Consider the following 12,530-nt stretch of genomic DNA (forward strand, 5'->3'; position numbering starts at 1 on the left):
ACAATACTTTTCGAGACCTATAGCATAAGTGCATAACGATGAGATGGAAGCTTAAGTTTTTTTTATTTTCCCTTTTCCTCTTGGAGAGAAGGTCTCCTCTATATGGTCTTCATTAAAGAACTACAAAATGTTAACAATTAAGGAAGACTCAATTTCAATAGACCTGTCTCGTGGCCTAAAAAGTATACAGAAATTGTAAAAGCGAAACAATAAAAGAGGAAGGATTGCATAATTGGCATGCGTTATTTCTGTTAAGTTCAGGTACGTATGGAAGAGAGAAAGAAAAGGATATCGAAAGAGGAAGAAATTAAAATCAGAGTGAAGTTAGGCGGCAGACTTACAGAACTTGTAATTTAGTCATTTTAGCTATGTAAGAAGGAATCCTCCCTGATATATTGCAGTTCCTTAACATCCTGCAATTACAAATTAGCTTCAGAAAAAAAGAAGAAAAAAATTCCATCGACTAGGGAATTAAACTAGTGAAACCATTAATGCCTAAATTCAAATTTCATGAGAATTACTTACAATCTACTTAGGCCTGTCATGTTCTCAAGCGGTGGAAATTTTGAAGCACTTCCAGTCAAGTCACTGATTCTTCTGTAAAGTCATCTTATTAAGATTAAATTCTAACCAAATAAAAACAAACACCATAATAAGCAACTAAAGAAAGTATGCAGCACAGAAAACAACTCACAATTCAGACATTCCGGTCAAGACAGAAATGCTTGGAGATACAGGTCCTTCAAAACCATAAGCTTGAATCTCTCTGTTAACCAAGCATAAAGTCTGATCCAACCAAAATATATCTGGAAATACAAACTTTTAACAACTAGTGTAAAAATGCTTACAATTTCTGAAGGTTTTTAAAACTCTCAAAGCTAGGAAGTTTTCCAGTAAAGTTGTTACCGCTCAACCTGCTGCATTGGTGCAAAAATTGGAGGAAAAGGAGAAATCAGACAAACAGGAAGTGCAAGACATAGAGGAAATTACATCATAAGTATATTCTGAGGTGCTCACAATTCTGTCAAATTTGTGAGTTTATTGATTTCCACTGGCAACTTACCTGTGAGATTATTAAAACTAAGAATGCTGCACAAAGCAACTAAATTGTCAAATTGTTGTAAAAACACAAATTTCATCTAAAGAAGGATTGTTCAGAAGGCCTTACAGACTCTGCAAATTAACCATGTTTCCGAGTTCTTTTGGAATAGTTCCATTAAACATGTTATTTTCCAAACTCCTGAAAGTTTTTCACGCCAGTTCAATGAATGTTAAATTAAATAAAGACCACTTATCATTGTGGGAGTGTTGTGAAAGCCAAGAAGACATACATATAACGTAGTGTAGTCATGTTTCCCAAGTATTTTGGAATTGGTCCAGAGAGTTGATTCACCAGAACAGACCTGAAACCCATTTATTCTTGATAGTTTAAACTAAAGGAACCCTTTTTGTGTTATGCCTAAAGTATTAAGTGCAATTCAGGTACAGCTCACATATATTCCAGTTTGATAGATGCCCATTCAGGGGGAATAGTACCACTCAAATAGTTGCGAGCGAGGTCACTGCAGGTCAGACATTAACAATATAATTTCTCATTCAAAGGATAATCATTTTCATAATTTATATGGCAAAACTCCAACAAGTTTTGAAAACATAGATTCAGGTCAGTTGACAGTACATTCTCTTGAGATAAGGTAACTTCACCAATGAGGGAGGGAGAACACCCGCAAGATCTTGCCCTTTGAGTGATCTGTTATCATTATAAGAAAAGCTATCAAAACTATTCAACAAATATTTGGAAAAAAAATCTATTTGCTTTTCGTAGTCCAGAAGCAGTGATTGTTTATTAGAGAAGTTCAAAATGTTCATTTCCTCATGTAGTAAACAAACTGTTCCCAGAAAAATTGATTCCAAGCAAATAGGCCCCTATATCTTTCTTTTTAAACAAAGTGAACCAAATCTTTTTTGTTGCCAATTTTAATCTAGACTTTTAGAAGCCAGGCATATAGTACATATGCCCTAGATCCAGTCTCATATTTGATGATTTGAACATATTTTTGTGAACGTTATTTGATATAAAAATATATGACATTCTTTTATCATAGTTATTATTAATTGTTTGATTAATTTGATAAGATCCTTGATTAAATTTTGAGATTTGTCATCGTGATAGAGATCATGATAATGAGAGCAAAGTCTCTTATAATTTAATCTAAGTTTGTTCTTGATCGTAGGATTATTAATTTGGACATTAGTAATCCGGTTAGATCAATATTTCTGTGATCGTCTTTATTGGATAAAGATTAGTTGATCTCATTAACTAAATCACATAGATAGATGATGCATATAGCGATATGATCATTGAACCGACTCATTGGATAATTCCTAATAGTAAAATTACCATAATTGTCAATAGGATATTCTCTTGAAGAATGTGATGTAAAAATTTCCTTTGACCTGCAATAGTCATAGTAATTAACAAGTTATTTATTGTGCTTTGATACTAGACACTTATGTCTCTTGGGCGATAGTTGAAAGGATATTGAGTACGATTAAATACTTGTAGAATTAGTGATTGATCAAGATGGAATCTGTCAATTCTTGGTAATGAGTTTAAGCTCCATGTTGTCATGAATTATAAACGACCAAACTAAGACCTTGGCCAGAGCAATTGAATAATAGAAGAAAAGAGTTTCTTAGGTCATTCAATGGTCGATTATATTTGACATGGATACATAGTTGGTCACCTATTAGGATTTGACAGTTGAACCATATCCTAGGGTGACTCAGAGCTATAAGGGCAGAAGAAATTACTACATTATTTTTCTACTGGTTCTTGAGAGTAAATTGTATACTTCATTCTATCCGGTCGTTAAGGAGTGTTGCTAGACGCCACCTTTGATTAGTATATTGATGTGATCAATTTACTACCGGCTTTGTATTGAACCTATGGGGTCGCACACTAACGAGTGTTCTCATATTTGCTAAAGGATTAATTACTTTAGTATTTGATAATTTAATTAAGAATTTAATTAACCAAATAAATAAATTATTAGTCCAAATGAAATAGCCATTATTATATCCTTTGCTAGCACAGAGGATATAATTAATATTGTGAACAAATTGAAGTTTTCTATTTGGAATAGAAAATTAAATTATAAAAAATTATTATATCTCTTAATTGAAATATAGATGTGATATATATTAAGTACTCGTAGTTAATATTAATATATAAAGGTTGTATATTTAATATTAATTTATTCTTACCAATTTGGAATTAGAATTGTAAAGTGCTTAAATGATGTATACGTTAAATCCAATGTTGAATTGGATTGGCGTGAATCGGGATGTTGGCAGCTTCAATCCAATTTACAATTGGATTAATATAACATTTTAATAAGAAAATATTTTAAGATTGGACTTGCAAAGTAAGTCACGGCCTTTTAGCCTTTTCTTAACCTATTGGAAAAGGATTACTTGAGGTGATATATAAATATCACCATATACGTGACGAGATATAATGCATCTACGAACCGCACAATCGTGAGAGATATTTTGACACGGAAAATTATTTTCTTGTCCTGTTACTGTTGTGCTGAAGTTTTTGAGAAAAAATTCAGCATAAGTTTTTTATTCAATTTGTTCGAAGGTTTCATTGATCAAAGAGTTGATAGCAAGGATCGGTCTCGATGTGGATACACATAGAGTCTTCGCATTATCGAAGAAATTTTGAAACGAGACTCTCTTCACCAGGTACGTCATAGATCCGATCTTTGATATGTAAATAAATTTTAAACACGAAAAGATCCGTCTAGGATTGTTATTGTCTTCTGCTGCATGTTACGAATACCTATATGCAATCCTTCAGTGGTATCGGAGCCATAATTTATTGTGTCTAAAATTTATTTACAAAATATTTTAATATTATATTTGGAGAGTTCAAATCATAATATATGTGTCTTGTGCAATAGTCAAATTGTTTGAATGTTGATATTATTTTATTGTGGATAAAATATGTATTCATATACCTATTGAGATAGTTCATAACTTGAATTTGAAATTTTGTATTAGATACGCCGGGAATCTATAATAGGTTACATGATTCTATTGTTATTTTTAATTGTTATTAGTTCATGCGATGTTAATTAATAATGATATTCTGGCATGAATTATTTTTGTGATATATGTGATATATAGATTAAACATGTTAGAAAAATATTGAATTTTGTTTTTATGTTACGTGCTTGTTCATTACATAATTTTAAATTATTTATTACATGTGATGTAAATCAATTTAGGACTAAGCATGTATACAACTTGAACTAAATTCACATGCTATAAAAGATTTGATCTTCATGTTATTAAAAATTATTTTAGTATCAATTTCTTCTTACTAAAATTTGAGTTCTTAAATAATAAAATATAAGATATTTTATTATAGAGCTATCCATCAAGGTAAATAATTTTACTTATTTCTTGTTTATAAGGAGCAGCCTGATTACCAGGAGACTTATAGTTCGAGAATATGTTAAAATTATTTATTGCATTAGATGTATGGATTGAAAGAATTGTTCAATTTTACACTAGATGCCTGGACCACCCGGGGGAGTATAAATTTAATAGGTTTTTTGCTATCATGATGGTTGAACTCAACTATGCCAATAGGATCGACCTGGCTACTAGTGGACTATTTGACATAGAGCTATTTAAGAAAATTGTATGGGGATACAATTGGTAAGAGTACCCACCTTTAAAATATATGTGAGAAACGACTTGACTTCTAAGGGGCTCATACATATTGTTAAAGGATTCCTTTACTCCACTAACAGAAATAAGATTTCGTAAACTATAATTAGGGTAAATAGTTTAAAATAATTAGTGGAAATATCATTTAGATAAAAGTTCATGTCTTTATGATATATGCAAATATGTTATTATATCATTGCATTTTCTTTTCTATATTTTAGATTTCTCAATATATCTGTTATATCACTGAGTGAAATACTTAAGACCAACAAGTTGGTAGGACCAAACTTTGATGACTAGTATAGAAATTTGAGAATTGTTCTCATGCATGAAAAGCTCATTGATGTGATCGATAAGCCTGCAAAGATAATCCCACCAGAGAAGGATGTTCAAGGCACCAAGATTTATCAGAAACACTTGGAAGAATGCCTTGCTATTAAACGCATCATTCTCGCTTCTATGAGTTTTGAACTCCAGAGGAAACATCAGAATATGGATCCAACTGCAATCATTGAATATCTTAAGAAGATGACTGATACACAGTTGGACCCCTTGTCAATCATATGATAGTTCTTACCGAAGAACATGAGAAGTTGGGGTACAAGCTCGGTAAAGAGATTTCTGAAGATTTGATCTTGAAGTCAGTATATGATGCTGAATGTTTTCACTGTAGGAAGAAAAGGCATTGGAAGAGAAACTGCAAGGAGTATCTTGCAACTCTAAAGGACAAGAAACAAGGTGAGACATTAATGAAAAATGTTTTCAAGGTTTCTTTAGCTACTACTAATTCTTCACCGTGGGTATTAGATACTGGTAGTGGTTATAACATCTGTAATATGTTGCAAGGGTTTAAGATAAGTAGAAGGCTAAAGAAAGGATAAGTTAATCTGCAACTTGGAAATGGTGCAAAAGTTGCGGCCGTAGTTGTAGGATCAATTTCTTTAATAATGCCTACGGGCAAAGTACTTATGTTGGATGATTGTTATTATGTTCCTAAATTTGTTTCAAACATAATTTCAGCTTCTATGTTAGACAAACGTGGTTTTCACATTAATACATGCAATGGTATTTGCTCTATTTATTATAGTGATAATTTATATGTGAATGGCTATATCCAACATGATGTTTATATCTTACCTAATGTGAATGCTAATTCGATTATGCATCTTCAAGTCTTAAGAGGAAAAGAGATGATCAAGTAAATCATACATACCTTTGGCATTGTAGGCTTGGTCATATTGGAGAGAAAAGAATTAACAAGTTGTACAAGGAAGGGTACCTTGACAAATATGATTTTGAATCATATCCAACTTGTGAATCTTGTCTCAAAAGGAAAAATGACCAAATCTCCATTTACTGGAAGTAGAGAAAGAGCTTCTGAATTATTGGGACTAATTCATACAGATGTTTGTGGGCCTATGAAAATTCAAGCTAGATGTGGATATTCTTACTTCATCACCTTCACTGATGATATGTCAAGATATGGATTTGTGTATCTTATGAAACACAAGTCTGAATCTTTTAAAATGTTCAAAAGATTATGTAGTGAAGTTGAGAAGCAGACCGATAAAAGTATCAAAGTACTAAGGTCTGATAGATGTGGAGAATATCTTAGTGAAGATTTTACCAGATATCTCAAAGAGAATGAGATTATCTTACAGTGGACACCTCCAGGAACACCACAACATAATGGTGTGTCTGAACAGAGAAATCGAACCTTATTAGATATGGTGAGATCTATGATAGGGTTCACTGATCTTCCAATAAAGTTATGGGGATATGCTTTGGAAGCAACAACATACTTACTTAATAAAGTTCCTACTAAGTCAGTCTCTACAACACCATATGAGATATGGAAAGAATGTAAGCCTAACCTTAAACATATTAAAGTTTAGGGTTGTCCATCTTATGTTAAGAGACTACAGTTTGATAAACGTGACTCAAGATCTGATAAGTGTAGGTTCATTGGGTATCCCAAGGAAACAATGGGATATTATTTCCATCAAAGTGTTTGTGGCCAGAGGAGCAACCTTTTTGGAAAGGGAATTTCTTTTAGAAGGAAATTATAATAGAGAAATAGAACTTGATGAAGTTCAAGATACTAATGAATCAACACAATGTAAAGATCATGAGACCTAAGTTGAAGAACCTTTATTGGATGTTTTGAAGTTGCCATCTTCAACGGTTGAAGTTCAAGAACAGGTTAATGAACCAGTTCCAAACCAAATTCCACTAAGTCTGTCTCTACAACACCATATGAGATATGGAAAGGATGTACGCCTAACATTAAACATATTAAAGTTTAGGGTTGTCCATCTTATGTTAAGAGACTACAGTTTGATAAACGTGACTCAAGATCTGATAAGTGTAGGTTCATTGGGTATCCCAAGGAAACAATGGGATATTATTTCCATCACCCTTATGACCATAAAGTGTTTGTGGCCAAAGGAGCAACCTTTTTGGAAAGGGAATTTCTTTTAGAAGGAAATTATAATAGAGAAATAGAACTTGATGAAGTTCAAGATACTAATGAATCAACACAATGTAAAGATCATGAGACCTAAGTTGAAGAACCTTTATTGGATGTTTTGAAGTTGCCATCTTCAATGGTTGAAGTTCAAGAATAGGTTAATGAACCAGTTCCAAACCAAATTGAACAATAACCAAATCCAGCACAAGGTGAACAGGTTGTACAAGTACCTCTTAGAAGGTTCACACGAGAACGTCATGTACCAACTAGATTAAATTTAATGGTACAAGATGATGTATCAAATGAGGTTGATCATAATGATGATGACCCTAAGACCTATGAAGAGGCTATACAAAGTTCTAATTATGAGAAGTGGCAAGAGGCCATAGAATCCGAAATGGAATCTATGAAGGAAAATAAAGTATAGACTTTAGTTGAACCTTCAAAGGATATAAAACATATAGGTTGTAAATGGGGTTTTAAGAAAAAAATTGGAGCAGACGGAAAGGTGGAGACCTACAAAGCCCGTCTTGTTGCCAAGGGATATCGTCAGAAAGAAGGAGTCGACTATGATGAGACTTTCTCTCCCGTGGCAATACTCAAATCAATTCGGATTTTGCTTGCTATAGCAGCATACTATGATTATGAAATATGACAAATGGATGTGAAAACAACTTTCCTTAATGGTGAGCTAGAAGAGGATGTGTACATGGCACAACCTGAAGGTTTCACATCTTCATCTGATCATAATAAAATTTGTAAGCTACAAAGATCTATTTATGGACTAAAGCAAGCTTCTCGAAGTTGGAATATTCGCTTTAACAAGACAATTGAAAAGTTCAATTTTGTTAGATGCAAAGAAGAACCTTGTGTGTACAAAAAGGTTAGTGGGAGCACAATTATATTCTTAGTGTTGTATGTTGATGATATATTACTCATAGGGAATGACATACCGGCATTGCAAAGTACCAAGATTTGGCTATCTGAACAGTTCTCCATGAAAGACTTGGGAGAAACAACTTATATATTAGGAATAAAGATCTATAGAGATAGATCTAGGAAGCTGCTTGGACTTTTCCAGTTTTTGTACATTGATACCATCTTAAAGAGGTATAATATGGATAATTCCAAAAGAGGCTATCTACCGATAGGCACTAGAATTACTCTCAGTAAGGAGGATTGTCCTAAAACACCTGAAAAGAGAGAGAACGCATGAGTAGGATCCCATACGCTAGTGCAGTGGGAGCTATCATGTATATTATGACATGTACACGTCCTGATATGGCTAATGCACTTGAAGTGACTAGCCGATATCGTGCAAATCTTGGTGAGGAACATTGGAAGGTGGTGAAGACCATTCTTAAGTACTTAAGAAGGACTAAAGACCAATTCCTCATTTATGGATATTCTGAGTTGAAACTTGAAGGTTAAAGTGATGCAAGTTTCTCTTCAGATAAAGATGATAGCAAATCTATTACTGGTTATGTATTTACCTTAAATGGTGATGCAGTGAGTTGGAAAAGTTCCAAACAAGCTACAGTAGTTGATTCAGTGACTGAAGCAGAATATATAGTAGCTATTGAAGCTGCTAAGAAAGTTGTATGGATGAAAAAGTTCTTAACTAAACTTGGTGTGGTTCCTTCAATAGAAGGTACAATTCCATTGTTGTGTGACAACACTGGAGCCATTGCTCAAGCAAAAGAACCAAAATCACACCAAAAATCCAAACACGTTCTGCGAATGTATAACTTGATAAGAGAGATCACTAAACGTGGAGACGTCTAGATTTAAAAGGTTTATGGAAAGAAAAATGCTCCAGACCCATTCACTAAAGCTCTTGGTGCAAAAGAGTTTGACAAGCGCAAGTAGAAATTGGGAATGAAGTACAAGAGTGATTGACTCAAGTGAAAGTGGGAGATTGTTAGGGATATAGTAGATATGCCCTAGATCCAATCTCATATTTGATGATTTGAACATATTTTTGTGAATGTTATTTGATATAAAAATATATGGCATTCTTTTATCATAGTTATTATTAATTGTTTGATTAATTTGATAAGGTCCTTGATTAAATTTTGAGATTTGTCATCGTGATAGAGATTATGATAATGAGAGCAAAGTCTCTTATAATTTAATCTAAGTTTGTTCTTGATCGTAGGATTATTAATTTGGACATTAGTAATCCGATTAGATCAATATTTATGTGATCATCTTTATTGGATAAAGATTAGTTGATCTCATTAACTAAATCACATAGATAGATGATGCATATAGAAATATGATCATTGAACCGACTCATTGGATAATTCCTAATGGTAGAATTATCATAATTGTCAATAGGATATTCTCTTGAAGAATGTGATGTAAAAACTTCCTTTGACCTGAGATAGTCATAGTAATTAACAAGTTATTTATTGTGCTTTGATACTAGACACCTATGGCCCTAGGGCAATAGTTGAAAGGATATTGGGTACGATTAAATACTTGTAGAATTAGTGATTGATCAAGATGGAATCTGTCAACTCTTGGTAATGAGTTTAAGCTCCATGTTGTCATGAATTATAAACGACCAAACTAAGACCTTGGCCAGGGCAATTGAATGAAAGAAGAAAAGAGTTTCTTAGGTCATTCAATGGTCGATTATATTTGACATGAACACATAGTTGGTCGCCTATTAGGATTTGACAGTTGAACCATATCCTAGGGTGATCCAGAGCTATAAGGACAGAAGAAATTACTACATTATTCTTCTACTGGTTCTTGAGAGTAAATTGTATACTTCATGTTATCCGGTCGTTAAGGAGTGTTGCTAGACGTCACCCTTGATTAGTATATTGATGTAATCAATTTACTACCGGCTTAGTATTGAATCTATGTGGTCGCACACTAACGAGCGTTCTAATCTTTGCTAAAGGATTAATTACTTTAGTATTTGATAATTTAATTAGTCAAATAAATAAATTATTAGTCCAAATAAAATAGCCATTATTATATTCTTTACTAGCATAGAGAGTATAATTAATATTGTGAACAAATTGAAGTTTTCTATTTGGAATAAAAAATTATTATATCTCTTAATTGAAATATAGATGTGATATATATTAAGTACTCGTAGTTAATATTAATATATAAAGGTTGTATATTTAATATTAATTTATTCTTACCAATTTGGAATTAGAATTGTAAAGTGCTTAAATGATGTATACGTTAAATCCAATGTTGAATTGGATTGGCGTGAATCGGGATGTTGGCAGCTTCAATCCAATTTACAATTGGATTAATATAACATTTTAATAAGAAAATATTTTAAGATTGGACTTGCAAAGTAAGTCACGGCCTTTTAGCCTTTTCTTAACCTATTGGAAAAGGATTACTTGAGGTGATATCATATACGTGACGAGATATAATGCATCTACGAACCGCATAATCGTGAGAGATATTATGACACGAAAATTATTTTTTTGTCCTATTACTGTTGTGCTAAAGTTTTTTAGAAAAAATTTAGCATAATTTTTTTATTCAATTTATTCGCGGGTTTCATTGATCAAAGAGTTGATAGCAAGGATCGGTCTCGGTGTGAATACGTATAGAGTCTTCGCATTATCGAAGAAATTTTGAAACGAGACTCTCTTCACCAGGTACGTCTTAGATCCGATCTTTGATATGTAAATAAATTTTAAACACAAAAAGATCTGCCTAGGATTGTTATTGTTTTCGCTGCGTGTTACGAACACGTATATGCAATCCTTCATCTTCCTCTTTCTTCTTCTTCCTTTTTCACCTTTTTCTTGAGTCGGGGGTCTATCGAAAACAACCTATCTATCAGGGGCGGAGCTAGCCTTGCGGGTTCGGCCGAACCCAATAGCTTTGGTTCAAACCCTGTATTTGTCTTGAAAAATTTATTGAATATATACAAATTAGTAATTTAGAACCCAGTAGCTTAAATTGGTTGAAAATCCAAACCCATAAACTTCAAATTCTGGCTCCGCCTCTGCTCTCTGTCCCTCTAAGGTAGGGGTAAGATCTGCATGCACGGTAGTCACCCCAGATCCCACTTGTGAGATTATACAGGGTTGTTGTTAGAAATCAGGCCCTAGACTAATACTGAGACAAACAGCACATCCCTCAACCAATGTGTAACAGCTTAACAGGAATTGGTGATTCTGGAGAAACGTTTTCCGGCCGACCAAAAGCACTTATAATGAAGAACTGAAGTCAGATAACTAAAAAGAGGCAGAGGAAGAAGGCTCACATGTTTTCTACATGACAAAAACCATTATTGGGGATAGAGCAATTGCAGGTCACATTATTGTGATACGTTGGCGTATAATCGTCAATGCTTGGCGTGTTCCAAGTTGTGTTACCAACATCACAAGGATTCGCATCAAAATCCCAGTCCTTTTTCCCCAACTGTTCCGCGATTTCTTTAAGAGCATTCTCTGCAAAATCATACAAGTTGTATATACAGTTTTTTTAAAAAGCAATCATAATATAGTCTCTCTCTTCCAATTTATATGAACCAGTTTGACTGAGCAAGGAGTTTAAGAAAAAATAAAGACTTTTAGAATTTGTGGTCCTAAACAAGTCAAAAAGGGGCCAGAATATTTGTGTGGTTATAAAAAATTCTCATTAAGGGTAGAACTGTCAGTTTAAGCTAAATTGTTACCAAATTTAGAAAGAGATCATTCTTTTTCAAACGAATCAAAAAGCAAAATCATAAAAGTTGTATACAGTTTTGTTTTTATTTAAAAAGCAATCATAATAACATATAGAAGCTCCAATAAAAGAAAATGAGACCTTACTTTCTTGTTGAGGAAGAAGGCGACTGTATGTTAGGACTAAGCTGAAGGTGATCATAAGTAGCAAAATACTGAAAGGTGACGCCCACATCTTCTCTAACATGCAAAAGTGGAAGTGAATATTGTATTACTGAACAGTTACCTGATTTCTTCATATATATAGAGGAATGAGATATACTAGGATCGGAGTGCCATGTTAATTATTGGGGGGAAAGAAGGAATGACAAATTCACACTATGACGTTTTGACTGACTTGCATGACAATGATTTTCCTACGTATGTAATGCATGCATCATGAGTAACAGTTGGATGTCCCAATCAAGATTTGAGGGGATGACTAAGTTACTATTTTCTTCTTCCAACTAAATCTCTCCTTTTTTGTCAATTTATTGTTTTTGACTGGCTAGATGACCGACAAATAGAGGGGCAAAAACGTCCTCCCAAAAGTATCAGCTGGAAACTTTTCCAGTTTAGATCATCATCCCCTTAAAAAATGTACTCCCCCGTTTAACTCT

General features: G+C 33.3%; 1 protein-coding gene across 1 annotated transcript in view; it reads right to left on the bottom strand.

Annotated features, from left to right (window-relative positions):
- LOC107773648 (putative LRR receptor-like serine/threonine-protein kinase At1g07650) overlaps window positions 1–12,315 on the bottom strand; it is a 44,483-nt gene extending 32,168 nt beyond the window's left edge. Inside the window, 11 exon segments of the mRNA XM_075250200.1 lie at window positions 342–413; window positions 526–597; window positions 695–766; window positions 849–917; window positions 1,018–1,089; window positions 1,169–1,240; window positions 1,332–1,403; window positions 1,494–1,562; window positions 1,679–1,750; window positions 11,469–11,655; window positions 12,019–12,315. Coding sequence (XP_075106301.1) covers window positions 342–413; window positions 526–597; window positions 695–766; window positions 849–917; window positions 1,018–1,089; window positions 1,169–1,240; window positions 1,332–1,403; window positions 1,494–1,562; window positions 1,679–1,750; window positions 11,469–11,655; window positions 12,019–12,118 — 929 coding nt within the window. The 5' untranslated portion in view covers window positions 12,119–12,315.
- Window positions 12,316–12,530: the final 215 nt, after the last annotated feature.

Source organism: Nicotiana tabacum, chromosome 3 (assembly GCF_000715075.1).
Source record: "Nicotiana tabacum cultivar K326 chromosome 3, ASM71507v2, whole genome shotgun sequence".
NCBI classification, from domain to species: domain Eukaryota; kingdom Viridiplantae; phylum Streptophyta; class Magnoliopsida; order Solanales; family Solanaceae; genus Nicotiana; species Nicotiana tabacum.